At 42.0% G+C, this 22,505-nt stretch overlaps 1 protein-coding gene across 1 annotated transcript; it reads left to right on the plus strand.

Annotated features, from left to right (window-relative positions):
- Positions 1–1,002: 1,002 nt before the first annotated feature.
- On the plus strand, positions 1,003–22,418 carry LOC147232995 (serine/threonine-protein kinase 4-like). The gene is made up of 11 exons (XM_086150191.1): positions 1,003–1,358; positions 4,196–4,273; positions 5,886–6,014; positions 6,212–6,326; positions 6,606–6,770; positions 7,356–7,523; positions 7,637–7,774; positions 8,709–8,840; positions 9,625–9,796; positions 17,028–17,176; positions 20,278–22,418. The coding sequence occupies exons 1-11, from the start codon at positions 1,315–1,317 to the stop codon at positions 20,431–20,433; spliced, it is 1,446 nt and encodes a 481-aa protein (XP_086006317.1). The 5' UTR covers positions 1,003–1,314; the 3' UTR covers positions 20,434–22,418.
- The last annotated feature ends 87 nt before the right edge of the window (positions 22,419–22,505 follow it).

Genomic DNA, 22,505 nt, shown 5'->3' on the forward strand with positions numbered 1-22,505 from the left:
GAGTGATGATGAAAGTAAAAGCTATTGACTAGGGATAGCGTTTTTTTTTAATTTATTTTTTTATTCTGTCTCATGCCTTTGGAAAACAATTTGCATTGGCCCGTTTGCATTTACGGCAATCATTTTGAATCTCTATGAATGTTGAGATTGAATGTACCCTTAACAAAAAGGTCCAAATTACAAAAAAAGTGTATCTGAAGAATTTTAGATGTATCCGATATAGTTCTTTTTATAGAAGCCATTTTGTTTCAATATGCACCTTGTAAACTGCCCCTGCCAAATTTAACACATTAACACATTAACACATTAAGATGGCTGTGTGGCTCAGGGTTAGAGCGGGCGACCTTGGAACTGAACATTTCTGGTTCCTCCTAGCCTGTCACAGTGTTGAGCAAGACGCTGAATCCCCGGCTGCTCCCCTGACACTGTTCCTTAGCTGCTCATGGTTCAGCCATGATGGGTTAAATGCTGTGGTTAAATTTCACTGATGTGCTCTTTGTATAACTGAATTTGACACTAAAGTAATTTCCTCTAAATACTGTGATTTGGATGGGGAAAAAAATGAAATATCTTTCAGTGTTTTCAATTACCACAATTACTTCGCACTATTTTACTTTTTCTTGCGACACCACTATTTCACTTTTTCTTGCGACACCATTATGAAATATCTTTCAGTGTTTTCAATTACCACAATTACTTTGCAGTATTTTACTTTTTCTTGCAACACCACTATTTTACTTTTTCTTGTGACACCATTATTTCCAAGAACCAACTCATAGTTCACTCGTATTTAGTCAGTTAAGGCGGCGCAGTGGTTAGCACCAAAGCTTATCCTGCACCTGAGTGCACCTGAATGCAGGATAAGCGGCAGACGATGGATGGATGGATATACATGCTGGGCGTTTTTGTCTCCCCCTGTCGGTCGGCGTTCATACTGCAGCCCTTTGTTTGGACCGCCTTCCTGCTCCCAGCCGTCGCTCGCTCTTCCTGGTTTCACCGAGCGCTCCGTCAAGTCAAACAAGTCCAAAGTTAACCCCAGTGCGAGGATCGGTCCTCCGTCTGCGAAAACGTCCCAACCGGATAAAGTCTGCTCACTTTCTCGGCCTTACTTCGCGAACTGAGACGCGGACGCGGGGATGTTTTTCGGGGCCGCCGGGCAGCGGGAACGCCGCCGCCGTGAAGCGGAACGGGCTAGCTGCTAGCCGGCGGGCTAGCTGAGCGAGGCTGCGGGTTAGCATCGTCAAGTTGGACAAGCTTGGTCAAGTTTGACCGAAGAGGAGCTGCGGCGGCCTCGAGTCTATCGACGAGGAAGACATGGAGAACACGGACAAAGTGCAGATGAGGAACCACCCTCGAAGGTACCGTTTTCCGGGGAAGGGAAACAGGTAGACGTACCTGACCCCTCTACCCCCCAATGATTCGATCCAGCGCTTGGGTGAAGTAAGCCGAGATGGACCGATAGCTACTCCTCAAAACCTCCGGGGCTGACAAAGTTCGCGTAATAAACGTTTCAAAATCGCTTTTTGATTAAGACGAGCCACGATCCAAGCTTTTGGCTTTTCTAATCCGGAGAAGGGTGGCTTTTTGCGGCCGGTGAGGCGAGTTCTCCCGTTTTCTCATGTTTGCCCCTGGTTCGAATGGTAGTCTTTTGAATTGACAGAAGAATCGAGTACGAGCAGAATAAAAATAACCATTTTTTTCGTAAAAGTTAGAATGAAACAGAGACAGTTTTAGTAACGTTTAGTAACGTTTTTTCCTTAAATTCAGGCAGTTTCAAGGAAGAGATTTTGCAAATGAACTCGTTTGCGTTCCGACACCTGCAGAGGCTCACGGGATTTTTCGCATTCTTATTTTTTCTTTTCTCTTTTCACTAAATGCCCTCGTTTAGATTTTCAGGTGCATGACTTAGTAACACCATCCCTCCCCCCGTTATCCTGTTAAAACGGTCTCAGCTGCTTGTATCGGTAATTACTGAGGGATTACAAAGTCACACTGCAGGGGCGGGAGCCAGTCGTGCGTCTCCAGTTTTGTTTTTTTGACGGAAGAGATGGGAGACACCCGGGTTGGTGGGTTGGGTTTCCATAGCAACAAGAGTCAGACAACACGGTCCGCAGCGCAGGTGAGTGCATAAAATGAAGTGTGAGCTTCTCTTTCGTCGCAGAATCGCAGCAGGGGAAATTTCAATTTCAAAATGCTGAGCTGGCCTATTAAGAGCCCACCTGTGAGGGTGAACATTGTGATGGTTTTCTTTTTTTTTCATTCCCAGTTACTCTCTTAGCACTAAAAATCTTCCCAGAAGTGTGAGAGAGAGGATAGGCAGTTATGAGTTCCAGACACCGGGTGAAAGCACATTTTTCACATCCTCAGGTGTAAAAATGAAACAATATAGAATATATTTTTTCAACTGGCCTCCAACTTGGGGTGTACTGAAGCCACTCTTGTTTTGACAAGCAAAAAAAAAAATGACATGGTATATAATTTCAAAAATCAAGAATCTGAATGTATAAATATATGCTTCCTCCACTTTCGGTCCCAGTATTCTGAAATGTAAGTTATTCCATGCAGATACTTAGCTGATCTCTAAATCATATTGAGTTAGTTTATGTCATTTTTTATGCAATGTCTATTATTTTCAATATGGTTTCCCATTCACAGTTTCTAGTCTTGGTGAATTTCATGCCAATGATTTCTGAGAGATTTGTTAGTGGTTATTCTGTAAAATAACTTAAATATGGAAAGAAACAAAAGCAGGGTTGGTTTCTCCATCCTCCTATTGCTGTTAATTATAAGGGAAGCGGCTGCGAAGACCTTCCTCTCCCTTCTCGTCTTCTGATGTAGAGATGAACTTAGAAACTCATTAAATGGAAACTGAACTCAGTGTTTCCTCTCAGCTCTGCCACTTCCTGTCACCACGTTGTCTGCCACATGCTTGCGTAGGTCAGAATCCACAGCATCTCCCACCCTCAAAACTAGCCCAGAATAGCCATGCTCATTTGGAGTGTTCAGCCTCCATTAAAGAAAACAACCTTCTCTTTTTTTCTTTCAGAATTGATAATTTTTATTTGTGCTCTATTTTTCTTGCTCATGATAGCTAAATCTATTTATTTATTTATTTATTCTTATTATGAACAGCTAACTATGTAAATTCAGTTGCAACATTTTTACACAATTGTTACGGACTATAAGTGTCTTGTAGCTGAGAAAGGAAGCAGTTTACTAATTTTAAAAATTGAAGTATCTGCCTGTATTCTTGTTTTGCATTATCCTGAGTTCACCTCTTCTCCTCTCCAGCAAGATGGGTGCCGATCATAGAAGACAGAATAAAAATCAGATATTGTAGTCAATAATCAATGTGTCTTAAATAGTGATGTAGGAAATATAATGTAATGCATGCTCGTTTGGAGAAATCAGAGCAGTTATACATCAAACTTTTTTTTTCATTTAAAATCTTGAAGCCTTGTCACCTGTAAGTGTTGTATCCCAGCAAGGGAAAAGAAACCAAAATAGATCAGACAGAGCAAAGGTGAGCAGCAACCTAAAAATAGGAAGGAAATATTCAGATTTCTAAAATGATCCCGCCCTAGATCTGTCCAGAAATATTGGTGAGAAGAAAAGAATAGTAATGATAATTATTGCTCTTTATGATGATGTAATAAAAGCATATTTCTCCTGAAGCACTGCTCCTGTCTGTAAATGTAATGACAGATTGTAATGATTCATCTGGTTAATACAGCTTAATTTGGATGCAAAGCAACTTGACATATTTTGCATATTAAGTACATTATTGTGTTTGTCCGTCTGGACAAATACACAACATTTAGAAGCTGGTCTTTAGTCAGTGTGCCGTGACATCACCGTCACCCTAGGTGAAACATCATCCACCCGACGTCACTCTGTCAAGAAACCATTGATAAACAGTTGAAATGGCCATGAGCTTGACTAAAATAAAATAGTAAGACACAATGTAAGTAATTTTTCAATGTTTTCAGAAACAGTGTTTTTTTTTCTTTCGTCCACGTCATTCTCTGATCCTGTCATGCTTTCTCCAAGTCAGAAGGGCAGAATTACACTTAAGTCCAGATTCATTGTGTTTTCTCCTCAAATTACACACCCCTCCCTGATTACCCTGCTCAGTAAGATGTTTTATTGTTCATTTTTGTCAACAATTGTGATTTGTGTCTTTGTGTGTGTGCAGACAGGTGAGACTGAGCGAAGACAACCTTATCAAGCAACCCGAGGAAGTCTTTGACATGTTGGAGAAGCTGGGCGAAGGGTAAGTCTGCCACCTGTTCGACAGGAAGTAGAATGTTACAGTCAGCCATCCGTTCAGTCACTCTGTCGCTCTTCTTTTCAACTGTCATTTGGGCCTTCAACATGTCCCTCCCCCTCTCTTGCCCATCAGCATAAACACCGATTCTGTATATCCTGTTTCTTAGCACACTTCCTGTTCCAAGCCAAAGATTGACACTGACATCATTGTCTACACTTGCACCCACTGATTGCCAACACTGTTATTCCTCTGCCTTTCCCTTCCTCCTGTACCTAAAGAAGCTCACCGCCCTCTCTCCTCAAGATTTGTTTTCCCTTAAGGTGGTTCTAGCAGGTGAGAACCAACAAAGAATGTTTGTAAAAGACTCACAGGGGAAGGGAAGTTCGACTCTGAGAGATGGATATTGATAAGAATGAGTGTGGATTCAACAAATAAGATAAGCTTTATTGACCCCCATAGGGGAAATTCCTTTGTCACAGAAGTGTAACAGCTATAATGTCAAAAATAAATGTGAACATAAATAAAAATAGAGAGACAGTCAGAAGACAGAAGATAGCAAAGACATCCATGAATAAATAGACAGCAGGGAGGACAATAACAGCAACAACATAAGGGATAAGAATGGACAACAGACTGGATGAACTACCAAAACTAAACAACAATATAAATAGAGTGACAATAGCAATGACAAGATTCAAATAAATAAACAAAAATAGGCAGGATGCATGCTGGCTGAGACTAGCAAGAATAAAAAAAAGACAGCAGAGTAAGGGCATGACATATGAATGGGGTGAGGTAGTGAGGTTGTGGAAGCAGCACAGGTGCACTCAGGCCGATCAGAATTGTGTGCTGTCCAGACGGCTGCCTCACAGGCTGATGGCCGTGGGCACAAAAGAGCGTCTGAAGCGTTCGGTTCTGCACTGGGGTGGGATAAACCGTTGGCTGAAAGAGCTGCCCATCAGCCACAGCTCGTCGTCCACGAAGTGGGAAGGATGATCCAGGATAGCTCCCAGTTTGTCCTTCACCCTCCCCACTGCCACTGATCAAAGATGATCCAGGTTCAGTCCCACCACCAAGCAGGCTTTGCTCACTGTTTTGTTGAGCCTGTTGACCTCACCGGTCCTCGCACTACCCCACCAGCACACTATGACAAAGAATTTTTTACCTGAAGTGCATTTTTAAAAGACCTAGTTGATCATATCCCAGAAGACAAATATGAATATCGATTTCCACAACTCTCAACACCAGATTGAAAATTTTCACTTTATTGAATGTCTAAATATAGTCCAAATGTGATGTCTAAATTCGATGTCTAAATATGGCTTTCTAGCTGTAACTTTCTTGGTCTGTTTTTGTTTTTGTCCCTGTTTATTTTTGTGGGCTTCAGTACTGAAACTGGTAAGATAAAGTATTAGGGTTTAAATCCAGTCACAGTGCGGGGCAGATCTGTCCAGGAAAAACAGTGTGATCTGTGATAAGGCCTTTTACTCCAGCTCTAGAAGATCTAGCAATGTGGGCAATTGCCTGGACAGTGGCTCTGAGCCAGCGACTTGCCTCTTTTCTCTTAGAACACTTGCTTTTTAGTGCAGCCAAAAACACTCTTCCCTCCTACCAGGTCGTATGGTTGTGTGTTCAAAGCGCACAAAAAAGAAACGGGGGAGATCGTTGCCATCAAACTGGTTCCTGTGGAGTCTGATCTCGAGGAGATTATCAAGGAAATCACCATCATGCAGCAGTGCGACAGGTTAGTATGTATGTATGAATGCATTTGTGCACATGGATGTGTGTGTCCTCCATATTAACGCAAACTGCGGAAAAATGGAAAGACTGGGGATTTCAGCACCAGCCGACCTATGATATTAATTCTATAAAAATAAGCCTGCCTATTAATGTCCACCTGGTGGAGACACTGAGCCTAAAACAGTGTGTTTTTGGTTTCAGTCCGTTCGTAGTGCGCTACTACGGCAGTTACTTCAAAAACAGCGACTTGTGGATTGTGATGGAATACTGCGGAGCAGGATCCGTGTCTGATATCATCCGGATACGCAATAAGACGGTTCGTAAACACACACACACACACACACACGCACGCACACGCTCCCACCTCTCCATAAATCGTACTGTAGGTTTGTGTGTATGTCATGTACCAAAGGGTTTAGTGTGTTGAACTGGTTGTTTACACATTATCAGTTGATTTCATAATGCCAATCAACTGTATGGCAAACTGTATCACGATTTTCAGTTTTGATGCCCAGACCTCTATTGGGCACTACAGCGGTCTCAGCTATGTGTGACCTGCTGCTGACCCGTCTTCGTGTGTCTGTGCGTGAAACAGCTGACGGAGGAGGAGATCGCTTCCATCCTGCATTCAACCCTCCGGGGTCTGGAGTATCTTCACTTCATGAGGAAAATCCACAGAGACATCAAGGCGGGAAACATCCTCCTCAACATTGAGGGTCAGGCCAAACTAGCAGATTTTGGAGTTGCTGGACAGCTGACGGTAAGAGACACTCCTTCGTCCCCCGGACGCCAACCCGTGTCTACTCAGTTTAAAGATAAACTCTTCTTCTTCTTCTTCTTTCGGCTTTTCCCGTCAGGGGTTGCCACAGCGAGTCAACTTTCAGTTTATAGATAAACTAGCCACAGCTACCTGATACAGATCTATTAGAATGATGTGTGTAACATCATATGTATTCTCTGCTTCATACCCAGATGCTTGCCAATTGGCAGTGTCATTTTTAATTCGAAGGCACATTGGTTATTTTTTTTTTTTTGTCAGTATAATTAAGTAGTCGGTGAGACAGGTGTGTGATGTCAAAAGAGTGATAGAATTTGTTTTTTAAATGCTCCCAATGGCTGCAAAGAACGGCCTGTTCCCAGTCGCAGTTGTGTCCCAGTGTATCTGTTCATCTGACTAACGCAAGTGAATGAAAATATACAAGGAATGAACTGGTCTCTAAAAAGATACTGTTACATTAGGCTGGCTGATCAGACTGTAACTGTTTGAGGAAGGCTCTTCCATCCAAACTCAACAATCCAACCAAAAGTTGCAAAATTAATAATCATCCATCTCCCTGTCTGTCAGGACACCATGGCGAAGAGGAACACAGTCATTGGGACACCATTCTGGATGGCACCTGAGGTGATCCAGGAGATCGGCTACAACTGCCTGGCCGACATCTGGTCCCTGGGAATAACGGCTATTGAGATGGCCGAGGGGAAGCCGCCCTACGCCGACATACACCCCATGAGGGTAGGTGTGTGTGTGTGTGTGTGTGTTTGTGTGAGTGTGTGCGTGTGCGTGTGTGCTTTTGTGTGGGAGCCTTTTTTTTTTTAAAAGAGTTGCCTTCTCCCATCCTCCACCAGGCTATCTTTATGATTCCCACCAACAACCCACCTACATTTAAGCATCCGGCTAATTGGTCCACGTCATTCAAGGATTTTGTGAGCAAATGTTTAGTGAAGGACCCAGAGAACAGATCAACAGCGACACAGTTGTTACAGGTAAAAGGTCACGACACACATATTGGCATTTTGATGTCCCTTCATGATGACTTCACAATGTTCTGAAAGCAGATTTTCAGTAACATGTAAATAAGCATGTAAAACATGATCAATTGTCTTCTGTAGGATGAAGAGCTGTTTGATTTGTCCTGATAGACGGACAACTATTGCCATTCATTTCCCATTTGAACTAGATATAAATTGAAAAAAATGAATATATTCAAGATTAAGTTTTGGCTTTTTCATATTGATAAGAAAAATTCTACCTCAACTACCACAGCCAGATGAAGTTTAGGGTAATCTAATTTGGACAAATTATACACCCTTATATGACCTTTGTAAGCATCCCAAATTTGACAAAATGACTTGTATTCTTACGGTATGTAAACATCATTGGGTTTAATTCATCTGTAGAATTGCAAGTACGTTGCTTGCATTATGATAATGTGGACTTATGCCCTGCTGGCAAGTGAAGAACAATTAGTCAGCAGGATAGGAAAAAGAGTGCAGTAAATGAAAATGGGCTTCATGTAACTGGTTCCAAAACATAAAAGACCTCGTCAGGAGATTTCAGTCAAAGCCCCATCAGCTTTTCTGTTCCTGGAAGCACAGCGGCCTCCCACAATTCATGGCCTGTTGGAAGCAAAAGTCAAAAGCGATAAAATAAAGCTGAAATGTGTTTGCTCTCTGACTGTCTGTCCTGGCACTTGGGAGTTCAGACTTTTTTGAAAGATCAGCTTTCGCTCCTCGCACAAGCCTCTCGTCAGTAAACCCACATTTTAGCGCTTGAAAACTGGGCATCAGATGAAGAAATGGTCTTGTTGCTCGGAGATATGCTCGGAGACGACAAAGGGGGTTAATAATGAATGTGACGTGGGGAGGTGCTGAATGGAGGTGACTGCTGCTCACGAGGACCTTCTCACCTTTGTTTCAGCACCAGTTTATTCAGAACGCCAAGCCCTGCTCCTTCCTGCGAGGCTTGATTAATGACGCCATGGAGATCAAACTGAAGAAGCAGGAAGAGGCTGAGCAGAGACAACAAGATGGAGATGACGACGACAATTCGGTACTGAAATACATCAGCTGACTGCTACTTACCGTATTTTCCGCATTATAAGGCGCACTGGACTATAAGGCGCATAGAGTAGAAGCTACAGTAGTGACTGGGGTTGCGTTATGAACCCACTAAATGGAGCTGCGCTAAAGGGAATCTCAACAAAACAGTCAGATAAGTCAGTCAAATTTTATTAATAGAATACAAACCAACTTTATGACAACTCCGTTCACTCCCAAAACAAGTTAGTGCATTCACAATATGGTACTGTATGTACCGGTAGCTCTTTCCGGTATTTGTGTCGCCTTCGCTGAAAACAATGTATATCCAACTCAATTTGTCACAGTTCAAAGTGTTTCATAAAACGAAAGCACCAAGAAGGACCGTCTCTAAATTGATTGATGTTGAGTTCATGTGTTAGTCCTCTGTAGCCATCTCGCTCTGTTCCCTCTTGGTCTTCTTTACCAAGCGCAGGTCATCTTGTTGCTTCCTCCACTTCCGCACCATTGATTTGTTCACATTGAATTCTCTCGCTGCTGCTCTATTCCCATGTTCTACTGCGTGACTGATAGCCTTGAGTTTCAATTCTGCGTCGTAAGAGTGTCTCTTGAAAGGAGCCGTTTTGGGGTCTTTACACACACAAGTGGTGTGGGACTGGAATTCCCCTTTACCGTTTTTACCGCTGCCACTTCGACGACGCGCGCACACACACACACAATCAGTTTAAACTTGTAATATGTTCTTGGCCTGCAGCTGGTTTTGAAAGCTAGTAATCTGAGGCTGTGCTGTGTCTCAGGGCGAGGACGAGGTGGACCAGGGCACCATGGTCCGGGCAGGGACGGACGACTTGGGGACTATTCGCGTTGCGGGCACCATGGTTGAAGAAGAGGACACAGGAACCATGCTGCTCGGAACTATGGTCATCATCTCCGACGATGAGAGGGAGGAAGAGGAGGGTACCATGAAGAGTAAGCGCTCATTTAGTTACTTATTTCGTCCGTTTGGCAAAATGCAACAAATCTCTTACACAATGGAAAAAAAGGAAGCGTAGATTGAGTACTTCTGCGGATTTTATTGTGTCCACCAGGGGGCAGCATGCAATCATCGTACTGTTATTAAAGCAAGCCAAACTGAGGTTTAGCAACATTGTGCCTGTGGGTGTGTTTTAAATGTGGCCTTTATATGTGTTTTTTTTTTTTTTTTGTAAGCTTCCTCTTACCCGCCCACTGTTGCTGATGGGGAGGCACACTCTTATATCAAGTATTTTATTGATCACCTCTTACACTGACTAAATTCAGTGTCTTATCTTTATGTGTGTGTTTCTTAAGCAAAGCTACTCAGTCCTTTGTTTTTTCTTCCGTTTCTGCTCCTTCTTTTTTGCATTCCGCTGTCCTACCATCAACTGTCCTATATTGCTGTGTCGTTGTTGACCATGTCTCTCTGCCCCGCACCAGTAGCTTCTTAATAGAATACAGTCATTTGGCAACGCTTTTATCCAATGCGACAGACAGCGGAGATGCCAGGGATTGAACCCTCATATGTGCGAAGCATGTTTTCTACCGCTGAGCTACACGTTCAATTGAATGTCTGTCCTCATCCCTCTGTTGTGGATCACTGATTACCGGATCTCTCCAGTCTTCATCTCTGATCCCTGCCTCCCTTTGTCCTTAGTCCCCCTCTCTGTCTCTGCTGTCGCTCTGTACTACGTCTCCCTTCCCTGTGTCCTCTCCAGTTTGCGTATCATTCTCATTACTCTATAGTCTGATGTCACAATGTCCTTCTTCACGCCGCCCCTCGTCTCTCATCCGCGTATCCGACACACCCTCCCATAAATCACAAACAAACTCATAACTCATACGTGCGCTCACGTACACACACACACGGTGAGCCTCCGGTCTGACGTTGGATATTAGGTTAGTATGGATCCACTGCTGGCAGTTCAAACTGAATTAACACTGGAACATTTAGGTTTCATGATCACATTAGTATTCTAATATCATTCAGTTGAGCGTGCATGTGTTTGTGTTTGAGAGAGAGAGCCATTACGTAAAGCCCAGACTTTTGATGCCCTCATATCAAGCTGGGGGTCCATACGGATCCAAAGCTAATGAGATAAAGATAAAGTTATTAGATCAGATAGATATTGATCGTCACTAATGGCACAGAAAAATAAAAGCCTTTTAATTTGAACCGGCTAACCTTCACTCCCAGGAGTTGACTTTCACTGTCCTAGCAATGCCTGAATGCCTGCACCTGAATCTGAAGAAAATCGCAAAAAAGGACTTAAAAAATTAACTAAACTAAAGGTCACTGCAGAAAACTACAAAATAAAACATAAACATTCAGTGTGTCCTGTTGAAAGAACTCAGCTCGTGAAAAGGTCACATTTTGTCCTTAAAATACATGACCAGGCAACAGGTCTGTGTTTTTGAAGAAGGAACAGACACAAAAATTTTCATGCTTTAAGATACTTACTGAAGGGACTCATCTCGCGCCGCTGTATTTTTTATTTAAGTTTCATAAAGAAGGGAGAATCAGATGTTACAGAGATCGTGGAGCTGGTGTCTGGTCAGTGTGAGCAGCAGCCGACCACCTGAAGTGTGTCTGGTAGTTTCAGATACACCAAGATTGAGGCTGTTACCTTTTGTTCTTCTTTGTCCGGTCGGGTCTGTTTGCTTGCTGTTACTCCTCTTCATCATCAGCACAGTAGGATGTTCTCACCTTCTTGGCACTCACGGAGAAGTAGTAGGAGTGTGCTATGTGTTTGGAGCTCCTTTTAAAAAAAGTCCTTTATGTCACCCCGATCCATACCAGGGCTTTAAAACCCTTTGGATTCACAGCCTCGTATTTGAAGGGCAGAAGTTCTGGCGTAAACAGCTGTGATCTTAGCCAAAAATGAGGTTTTGTTAAAAGTGAAAGTCAAATATCTTGGACGGTTAAGTGAACTGTTTAAATGACATCACTTGCAATCATGGAAAAAAAAATAAGGAAATCATTACTCATACTCTGGAAGGAGTGATTCACCATTTGTTGACAAAGGACAGGACGGGGGTGCAAACTAAACAAATGTCCACTGTATTTCTTTTTTTCAATAATAAAGCTTTTAAAATGCAGTGTCAGAGTCGAGATAATCTATTCATAATTTTCTCACATCTGGCCCATGTGCTCAAAAGAAGTTTGACCAGCCCATGGTTTTTTCCCCCTAATGTGTCATATCAGAAATAATTTCATTACACATCCTGCCATTCAAGCAGTTTGGGCAAGAACGCTGGTCCCCAAACTACGGCCGGTCTCCACATTTGGCCGGGCCCCTGAACAATACAAGAGATACATTATGATTTTTTTTTTTTTCATTCTGGCCACGTAATTGTGATTTGTACATACATAGAACATAACATTCTAATCCACCCTTCTGCAGTCTGTGCCTTATCTGAAACCCCTCCCTCAAAAAAAAAAAATCCTGGACACATCCCTGTCAAATAACACGGAATAGCTGTAAAAGATTAGGTAAGAGTAAAATAGATTCAGAAGGCAGGGTATTTAACCTGGTAGATGTTGGTATCAGTTCGGTTTCATTGCCCGCTTGCTTTCTGGTTTTCACAGTGAATTTGATACGAGAGCTGCAAACAGTTGTGTCTACAAGAAAGTTAGTATTCCTTGGTCTTCTTATCTGTGAAAAACTAGGAAAGGGTTATTTTGTTATTATTTATGTCATAAATAGTGTTATTTATTTCATTAATAATGTTATTATGTATTTTCTGGGTTTTTTTTCTCCTCTCAAGATCCCAGAAAGGGTTGATTTTTGGGTATGTTTTGCTTTCTGGAAAACACTAAATGTTTACGTTCAGACACCCCTGCGATCGTCACACTTTTTGTTACAAACTGGCCCGGCCCCCCGCCAGAGAAGGGAAAACTTATTTGGCCCTCGCAGGAAAAAGTTTGGGGACCCCTGGGCAAGAAGATCAGACTCTGCAAAAAAAAAAAAAAAAAAAAGAAGAAGAAATATTTATGGTATTGCTATTGCAGTGTATCCTGTGTTTAGTGATTCAGTTTGTTTAAAGAATAAATATGACACTTTTTCTGGAGGAAATACCGGGGTTTGTGGGTGGATACTGATTACCCAATGTCAAATGTCCCTATTTTACTTTTTTAGAAATATCAGTCACATGAGCTGGGTTCATCTTTACAAACCATTTTCTGGTACGTTGGAGATTTCACAGGAACAGTCTGACCCCTCACCCCCCCACCCCTCGATGAGCTGATTTTGGAGCGACTGATCCTAATATCCAATATCACTTGCAATCTCGATCTGCCGTGTGTCGCATCGTAACTTATTTAATCCTATACTTTTTATTTAATTCAAATGTTTTGATATGTTTTTCTTCCCCTAAAATAAACACACTTGTGATATTTATGCTGAGGCTCCATGTACTTGAAGGAAAATCAGGGCGTAAAATGTAAAGACAAAAAGGATTCTTCTCATAGAAGTAACATTGTTTTGAAGTTTTTTTTTTTTATTATGTGTTAAATTTCAAATATGTGATGCAAGGAGGAAACAGTGCATGGCGATCAGCTGGTGTGTGTGTGTGTGTGTGTGTGTGTGTGGTTGCGTACTTGTGTGTTAGAGGTGCAGAAAATGATTGATTCAAATATGCAGAAATGCTTGATTGACGATTCACAATTGAATGAATGAAGTAGCATAATCTATTTTAAAACTCAAAATGAAGCAAGTTCAATGGTTGCACTTTCTATTTCTGCCTTGACAGTAAGGTCTTAGAGTTCAAGTTGGTTGAAGGTCACATGCACAATGTGCATGTGACATTTGTTTATATCTGAATTTTAAAGCAGCTCTCTAAAAGAAGAGTTCATATTTACTGTTTGTGTTAATTGATGAAAATGTAATATATTAAGGAAGTGTTACCTTCCCTAAATGTTCAGTTGTGAAACGCTCCAGCGTTGAAGACAAATCAGATCATTTGTGCCATGGGATCTGATTGGTCACTAACTGACAGATGCTAAACTCGAATCCCTGTGTTCCCCTTGATTTTAATCGCATGAGCTCATGAGCAAGGCGAGGATTCGTCGAAACACTCACGTGCCAAGATCTGATGTCAAAATAAAGTAAAAAAAAAAACAAAAAACAAACACTCATGCGGCTTCCAGTAAAATGACTGCGGCCCACCCACTTCTTTTCTATTTCCCCCGCCAGTGCAGCCTTGACCATCTGTTGTCACACTGGCAGGAACAAAGAAGCCTAAATGAAATTTCTTGGTGAGTGGGAAGCCAGGCGTGGCAGTGACTCAGCTCCTAATCAGTCATTTGCAAACTCCAATCCACAACCTTGAGTTTTCTGTAGCATCCGTTGATCGGTTACATCTCATGTACTGTATTTCTTACATCTGAAACCCTTGAAAACAAAAGAAAGAAAAAAAAAACGTCATGTTTGATAAACTATTCATTCAATGGGAAGTTGGACTTGGTTCTCCTATTTTGACTCCTCGCGTCAACTCGAGAGCGACTTCAGTCTAAGACATGTTTACAGATCTGGCTGAGAGACTTGAGCTGTTTAAGCCATTCTTATTGGGTGTGATAAAAAATTCAGAGTGAGACATTTAAAATTAAAAGCCTACCATGTAAGGTCAGACATCTGTTTTTTCCAGAGTTTGTCTTAAGTGCTTGCCACAATTGCTGTACTCCTGTCAAGTCTGACGTGGAAAGTAAAAAGTTCTGTCTTTCAACCTCCCATGGTATGTTTAACTACCTACCCGTGTAGCACTTACTAATCCTGTGTTCAGCTTCGATTTATTTATTTATTTTTTTCCGTTCTTCTGTTCATGCGGAAAATTAAAGCTCAGACAAATTTGGGTAATTCAAAGGAATGAGGGGATGCAGACCCGAATGGGCAATCTAATTGTTCAACCAGAACCTGTTCAAATAAGCCCTGAGCAGCTCTAATATAGTTGCATCAGCTAAAATAAGGACTCCACCTTTTTTCCCCCAAAAACATTCTCTCAATATTTATACTTCTATCATGGAAACGATCTTCAATGTGATCAAACTTTCTTTTGGTCCCAACTTTGAGAAAAGCCTTTGATTTTGAACCTCAGCCAGTGTTCCTGTCTTTGGAGACAGATTGTCCACCTGCTGATCAACCAGTACAAGTCAAGGGCACAATTTTTCATTGCCCTTCAATCGCTATTTCTTCTAAAAATAACTCCTGACCTCTCGGGATCGCTGCCTTTACAAAGTTACTAGTAGCATCACAGTGTTACCTGGCAACGCAGCAGGGCCCGTTGCCTGTAATGAGGGGGCCTCATCCACAATCCATCACAGAAAAGTTTGAGGCCTTAACTTTTATTATGAATCAATTTGTTTACTACAGTCTTATTTGTTTGTTCAAATAAATTTCGTCCTGCATTCCAGTATGTGCAGCAATAATAACCAAAGCAATAACCACACACACCCACACACAAACAGACTCTCACACATTCACTCCTAGTAATCTCTGCATGAGCCCATTGGCCCAAATGCCGTTGGCTGCTATAGCAACCCATACCTCGAAAGGTGCAAAGAGTCCGACTGTGCAGATAACTGGTCAAGTCTCACAACAACTAAAACGAATAGGTATTTAGGATAGTTTTGAAGCTCTGACCTTTGACCTTATTCAGAATTCAAGTCTATTCACCCTCATTTCCTTTATTTCATACTTTCGTTACTTCCAACACCACTACTGTGTAATTGTTTTCATCTTTCAGGTGAGTTTCTTGGTCCTTTGACTTTTTGTAGCGTCACAGCTTTCAATTTGATTAGTTATACTGCTCATCCCCTCCCTGTCTCACTCTTGAGGGTTCCTATTTTTAAAAACAAATGAAAGATATTATTTATAATTTCTTGGAACGATAAATTTACATTAGCGGCTCATTACAAGAGCAGTACATCTTAAGCGCCGCAGTCTGCTGCATCCCAATATGAATGAGTCTTCCTTTAATGGACACTTAAACTCTGTTACACTTAGAAAACCAGATCGCCGGCCCCTTAATTTAACTTAATTACGCTCATAAAGCATTTTCATGGTGATATCAGATTTTCCAAAACCCAGCCAGACAAGAGAAAGAGCGAGGATTGGCTGGCCAGGGAAAAATGCAAATAATCATATTTTTCTTGCAAAGCAAAAATAACTAGGCAGTTGAGCTGAAACCTCAACTTCAGCTCAACTGCCTTGGAGGTTCCAGATTTTCCTATCTCTGCCTCTTGTTAGTCTTTGTGTGTGTGTGTGCGTGCGTGCGTGTGCGCGCATGTGTGTCTATGGCAGGAGCGGATGATTATGGAGGTGACAAGTCCAAAAATAAGCCAACCTGATGTATCTGGAGCAATTGGAAAAACATAAACAAATATCTGCCTGACCGCTCATTATCTCTGGGCATTTCCATGTTTTCTGCACACTCTAATGGGATTTTGTCACAAGCTGCAGACATACAGTACGCATGCCCACACGTAGCTCACACTCCATGCATATTTATGAATCGCACCTTTTCATATAGAAAAGTATCTCAGAAGTGCCTGACATGGCAAAACACCAACAAAAAGTAAACACAACCATTAAAAATGTTCAAGACTCTGGCTATAAGAGAAATGCTGGAACATGGAGAAAAAGTGAAAAGCAGATTTGAAAAAGTGTGTCTGGGTTATCGGAACTTCAAAATCAAAGCTAAATGAGAAAAAAAGTCCTGAAAAACAATACTACATTTTTGCCAAGTTTTACGCTCAGTTCATCTTAACTCCTCCTTGAACACAACTGTTTTGAAATTCATTGTCTTGTTATAGTGCCTTGGGATGGGACAAAACAGGAATCCATATTTACCAAGAATCAGCGTTCCAATATTTTGAATTCTGCATCATTTTGATCCTTTTGCAATAATACAGTGAATAGACTACAGACATCGGTGTGTTTTAAGTGATGCAGCTTGTATTGTAATGCCACAGAGCTAGGCTAGCACTAGCGATGTCCTCTGGGCTAAGCTAAGGATCATCAGGCCTGTGTCTTGCAATGTTCCAGAGCTAGTCTTACTAGATTACTGTGAAAAGGTGCTGTCTTACTTTTAAAATTCTGACCAATATTTCAAACTGTTTTATTTTTGTTTGTTTTGATTTTGTTTCACACTTCCGATGCTTGTCTCACTTAAATCTGCCTTATTTCAGGGAGAGACGAGACAATGCAGCCAACCAAGCCGTCCTTCCTGGAATACTTTGAGGGGAAGGAGCAGGAGGCCAACAATCAACCCGATGGGGGGCCAAGAGTCAACAACGGCGACGGCCGTGGACTTCCCTCTGACATGGACCTAGAATCGGTCAGTTTCTGTTTTTGTGTGTGTGTGCGCCTGTCTGTTTTAAGTATCGATTAAGGTATATTTACGAGTATCGATCATATAACCTTTGCGCCCCAAGTGGAAAAAATACATCAGGAGGCGCACGCGCAGGGTTATTTGTTGCGGGGGATGTTAAAGCTGAGCTAAATGGCTGCTGCGGGAATTAAATATTAAAAATATGACCTTTTTAGATACAGGGTTATATCTCTTATCCGCACCCCCAACCCCACCCCCCCCCCCCCATGCTGCTGCTGCAGAGAGAAGCTCTTTCGTTGGCTTTCACAGCCAAGCGGACAACCCATTATAAACACATAAGTGTTTACATGTGTCTGGAAAACGACATATTGACTTGAGTTACTTGTTTGTTTTGTTTTTTTTTTATTTATTTTTTGTTTGTTTTGTTGTTTTTGTCTCCAATCGCTCCCATCCCTGCAACATTTCATGCTAGCTCTCTTCGCCCATCCTGTTTACTTCAATGATGAGCGTGAAGCCAACAGCAACTTAAATGAAGATTGAAAGCTGAATCTCTACCTCAGAAACCAGGAAAGGAGGAGATGCAGAGTCTAATGGCTTGATAAAAAATTTACTAGCTTGTTTTTCCTTAGAAGCCAATTCATGTGTTTCAAGACGCTGCTTTATGAAAGTGGATTTTGTTATTGTTGTGATAGGGTTAGGGCGATTACAAAGAAACCTAATAATTATTCACATAATGCTTCATTTATTCATTCATTCATTCATCATCCACACCCCATATCCTTCAGTCAAGGTGGCAGGGATGATGGAGCGGAGGCTAGCCTTGGCCAGTCCTCATTCAATGCCAGTCAATATAGATACACAACCACTCACCCTCTTATTCACACGTCAAGGCAATTTAGGGTCTCCAGTCATCCTGCTACATGTTTATGGACTGTGGGATGAAACCAGAAGGAAAGCCATGCAGACATGTGAAGAACATGCAAACTTAATATAGAAAGGCCCCCGATTGGGACCCTCTTGCTGAGAGTCAGAAGCGCTAAGAGCCACCCACCCTATTTTTTTTTCTTTTGTCCTTAAACTCCTGATCAAATGAAAAGATTCAATCAGGAGGTGTCCCACCTCCACAGCATGCCCCCTGGTGTAAACTTATTTTCCTCTGGAGGAGACCCATCCCTCAGCAGGAGTGCAGACTTGCGTTTGTTTCTATTTTAAACTAGTGTTTTCAACTATTCCTCCACAGGTTTTTTTTTTTACTTTTTTTGATCATATTGCGTGTAGATGCTCAAGAGCTTATGTTCAGCCGCCGGCATTACCAAGTGGGCTTTTACTCCTTGGGTTGGGGTCATTTTGAAGCATGATCATGTGACCCAGCTGCGGTTCAAATGTGGAGAGAAAAAAGCTGAGTGGTTCATTATTGATGAAACCTCCACCCTGTTTCATTGCTTCTCCGCTCTTTTTCTATTTTCTATTTTTATCCTCCCATTTCATTTATATCTTTATTTTGTGCACACGTTGTCTTCTCCGCTTTTCTCTTTATATGACAAAAATAGGGCAAATCTTCAACCAAAAAACATCAAACGCTGTAACACGATCACAAAATGTGTGTGTGTGTGTGTGTGTGTGTGTGTGTGTGTGTGTGTGTGCGTGTGTGTACCTTTTTCCTCCTTAAATCTCCTGGGATAATAGAACTTCTTACTAATAAATATTAGTCTTACGTTTACCATCCCGGCACAGGCCAATGACATTGCCTACAATGGTGGGTTTTGACAAATTGTTATTCCATATTACTAAGTGTGTTATCCAGATGTTTTCTGGAGTGAAAGTCATTTCTTTTCCTCCAGATATCAGTAAATGACACCTGCACAAATCCCAGAAGTGTTTCTAAAACAAAGTGCAAGTGTGTAGCACAGCATCTGGTTGGGTTTCCAGTAACCAGGGTGACAGAAATAGCCAAACACCATCATTATCTAGACAGTCCAAGTAACAGGTCCCCAACATTCCAGAAGAAATCATCTGCTTATTATTATTATTAATATTGATAATAATATTTAGGGAATAATACATTCCTCCATAATGCCTGCAAAAAAGTAACCTTAATTGACTTTTGTTGACATTTGCACGAAATAGATTTGTGCCGGGATGCCGGTGGCGTAATGCTCTAGGTGATGCAGCAGCAGGATGCCGCTGTTACTCTATCTGCATCGATCAGGGTGTGGAGGGGGTAATAAATAGCGTCGGTGTGGAGGGATAATGGTAAAGACTGAGAAGGGAATCCCTTGGGGCAGAAGAGGAGGCCGACACAGCATCCCCTTAGCACCAGAAATTGAATGTATGTCAATAGACACGGACGCTGAAAGCTACTAAAATAGATCCAGTCATCAGGTATTGTTAGCCGATGTCCTTAATGGACATAGGCGGCATCTGTGAAGGGAGACCTGGCGGCCAGATCACTATCCACATGGGTAATGGACCGTATCGACCCAAGTGGAGCCCAAGAGTCCCCCGCTGCTTTTCCCATCTGTGTCCTCAGATGTACGGAGAAGGCGGATAAAGAGGTCCAATGAAATCAGGACCAGCATTGGGATCACTTCTCTGGTGTAAAGGACAAACTGGATGGACAGGGGTTAAGGGACTGTAGGTCATCTAAAGGGGAAAGCATTTAACCAGAAAGGTTCTCATCATCTAATAAAACTAAAGAAATAGTCAGGTGAAATTACTAAGAAATCACCCACCTGGATTTAGAATTAAAGTCAGTGAGTCAGTTTCCTAAATCATCAACAAGAAATATACTAAAAACTTATAAGTAAAACACTAACATTAATAATAGACAGAAGTTGCTCATGCAATCAGTCAAATCTTACCTTACAATCTACAGAAGTATCAATGTGTGTGTGTATGTGTGTGTGTGTGTGTGTGTGTGTGTGTGTGTGTATGTATTGTGTACATACACAACACACAGTATCTAAACCAGGTAATAAAAAGCGGTAGTTTGGTTTTGTCTCCCTCTACAGGCAGGACGACATTTGAAACAAATGACACTGTAGAAATGGTTGCTAAATACAGTTTTGACATATCCGTCACCCCACCTGCCCTCTCTCCACTCGCAGGTGGGAACCTGGACGGTGGAGAAGCTACGTCTACACCTGGCTTCCCTGGATCCCCAGATGGAGCAGGAGATCATGGAAATCCGGCAGCGGTACCAGGCCAAGAGGCAGCCCATACTGGAAGCCATCGAAGCCAAAAAACGCCGACAGTACAACTAATGATCAGGACCTCAGGTTTTGTCCTGTGACTCTTTGGTTAGAACTAACACACTGCTCATTTTTTTCCTTTTTCTTGTTGGAGGAACTTTCACGAACTCCTGTTCTGGAGAAGCCTGGCGTCAGGAGGATTGTTTTGTGGTCAGTTTTTTTTTCCAGTATCTCGAGGTACTGGATAGTTTTTTGGTACTCTGTCTTGGTCCTGCTGGAGCTGCTCCCCTTGTCGCGCTCCTTCTGCACCTCAAAAGGAGCACAAGTGCGTGAACGCACAGGATGCATCATGTGCTATCGTTTTACTATTTTTTTTTCCTGACGGGTAAATAAGGACAAAAATTTATCATCACGGGCAGATGGATCGATCTGCTCTCACAGTCAATGGCAACGAAAGAGGCAAAAGGAATTCAGTCGTTTGTACTGATTTCTCCAGGTTGAACAGGAAGCAGCTGCCGAGCCACTGGTTAACTTGACAGCTTGCGATCCGACGTCTGGTATCAGTAAATCAGCTGATAAACCGAGCCGATACGTCACGTATCCAAGAAAAGCACAGAACTATCTCAGGTAGGGCCGGGCGTTCATCCGTTCACGTCCTCAAACTCTTGACCTCATTGAGCGGATTGTTTTTTCTTTTTTCTTTTTTTTTTTTTTTTTTTTACTGAAACCTTTTACTGAATCTTCTTTTGTTTTGTGTTTTGGTTCTGATCCCTTTTTTTTTTAGTTATATCACTGGATCCTCTCAGATGCTCCTAGCCTAGAAATACACTGGAAATGAGGGTGCTAAAATTATTAAAAATGATTTAAAATTTTAGATAGCTGGAAATCACAAGGAATTTTTAGATCATTACTTGTTACGTAACACAAGAAGTTACTTTTAAATATGTAAGGAATAATGGAAGGCCATTGAAAGGGGTGGGGGTGAAAGGCGCCTGAACGCAGCATCCTTTCCTTTCCCAGCACTGAATTCACAATGGAGGGAAAATTCTCCCCCCCCCCCCAGCTCGTCCACTCATCTGCTCTCCTGTTGCCATGAAACACCGCCGTTCTTCCAACCTCTGTCCTGACATCCCGGCCGCCGCCGGTGTTTCTCTTGAGCTGGTCATGCTGGCTCAGCTCACAGGCTTCCTCCTCAGCCCATGGAAACTCCTTCAGGTGTAAAATCAAAAGAGTCGCCTAAATATTTGCGCCACAGGTTGCATTTGTGCATTGTCATTATTTGCCCCCCCCCCCAAAAAAAGTGTTTTTCTGTCACATCAGAAGCTTTCTTTTTAATTTTTTTTCCTTGTAAACACAGTAGGGGTCACCTGGTTCCAAGCGGTGACTTTAAGATTTTCAAACCTGAAAATATCAGTTGGAAGTTGATGATAATTTTGAATGCAGTCCTCCCCGCATTTATATTTATATTTGTATGTTAAAAAAAAGGGAACATTAGCAGGGTTCCCACCCTAAACACTTGGAAAAGAGAGGTTATCCAACCAGCTGAGGAGGGCTGGAGAAGACCTCCAAACTCACTTCTGGCAAATGTTAAAGCGATATACTTGTTTTTTGTTGCTCAGTGAAAGTAACCCCCCTTCTGATCTAAGAAAGCCCAGAGGGGCCCTGGAATCTGGACTTAGCGTTGGTTGTTACATTGAAGATGTCTTTTTCACCCGATTTTCTAATGATCCCAACAAAAGAACTTCATTTCTGAATAACTGTCCCTCTTAGCACCTCATTGGCTGAAACATGGGCTGAGATTCAGGTATAAGGTCAAGTTCTCTGCCCTCGCTCTTTGCCGTTACGCCCTCATCCTTGGTGTTCGGTTGCTAGTTGCAAGCGTGTGGGCCTTAAAGTGTGAAGTCAGACGCTCGCTGTTGTTACCTGTGTGTGTGTGTGTGTGTGTGTGTGTTTGTACGTGTGTGTGTGCATGTGCATGTGCGTGTGTGTGTGTGTGTGTGTGTGTGTGTGTGTGTGTCAGCTTGTCTGAAGAAACATAATAAAATGCTGGAAAGAAATATATATGTGGAAATGTTTTTTTTTGTATGTATGCTTGAATGATCTTAATTGTTTCCCCTTCATAATTCAGAAGGTTTAGTCTAAAT

Source organism: Fistularia commersonii, chromosome 7, assembly GCF_037954325.1.
Source record: "Fistularia commersonii isolate RoL2024-O1a breed Wild chromosome 7, RoL_Fcom_v1.0, whole genome shotgun sequence".
Taxonomy (NCBI): domain Eukaryota; kingdom Metazoa; phylum Chordata; class Actinopteri; order Syngnathiformes; family Fistulariidae; genus Fistularia; species Fistularia commersonii.

Coding starts and splice junctions, on each gene's coding strand:
- LOC147232995 (XM_086150191.1), top strand. CDS start 1,315: ATGGAGAACACGGACAAAGTGCAGATGAGGAACCACCCTCGAAG. Junction 4,274..5,885: donor TTGGAGAAGCTGGGCGAAGG/GTAAGTCTGCCA, acceptor CCCTCCTACCAG/GTCGTATGGTTGTGTGTTCA. Junction 17,177..20,277: donor CTGACATGGACCTAGAATCG/GTCAGTTTCTGT, acceptor CTCCACTCGCAG/GTGGGAACCTGGACGGTGGA.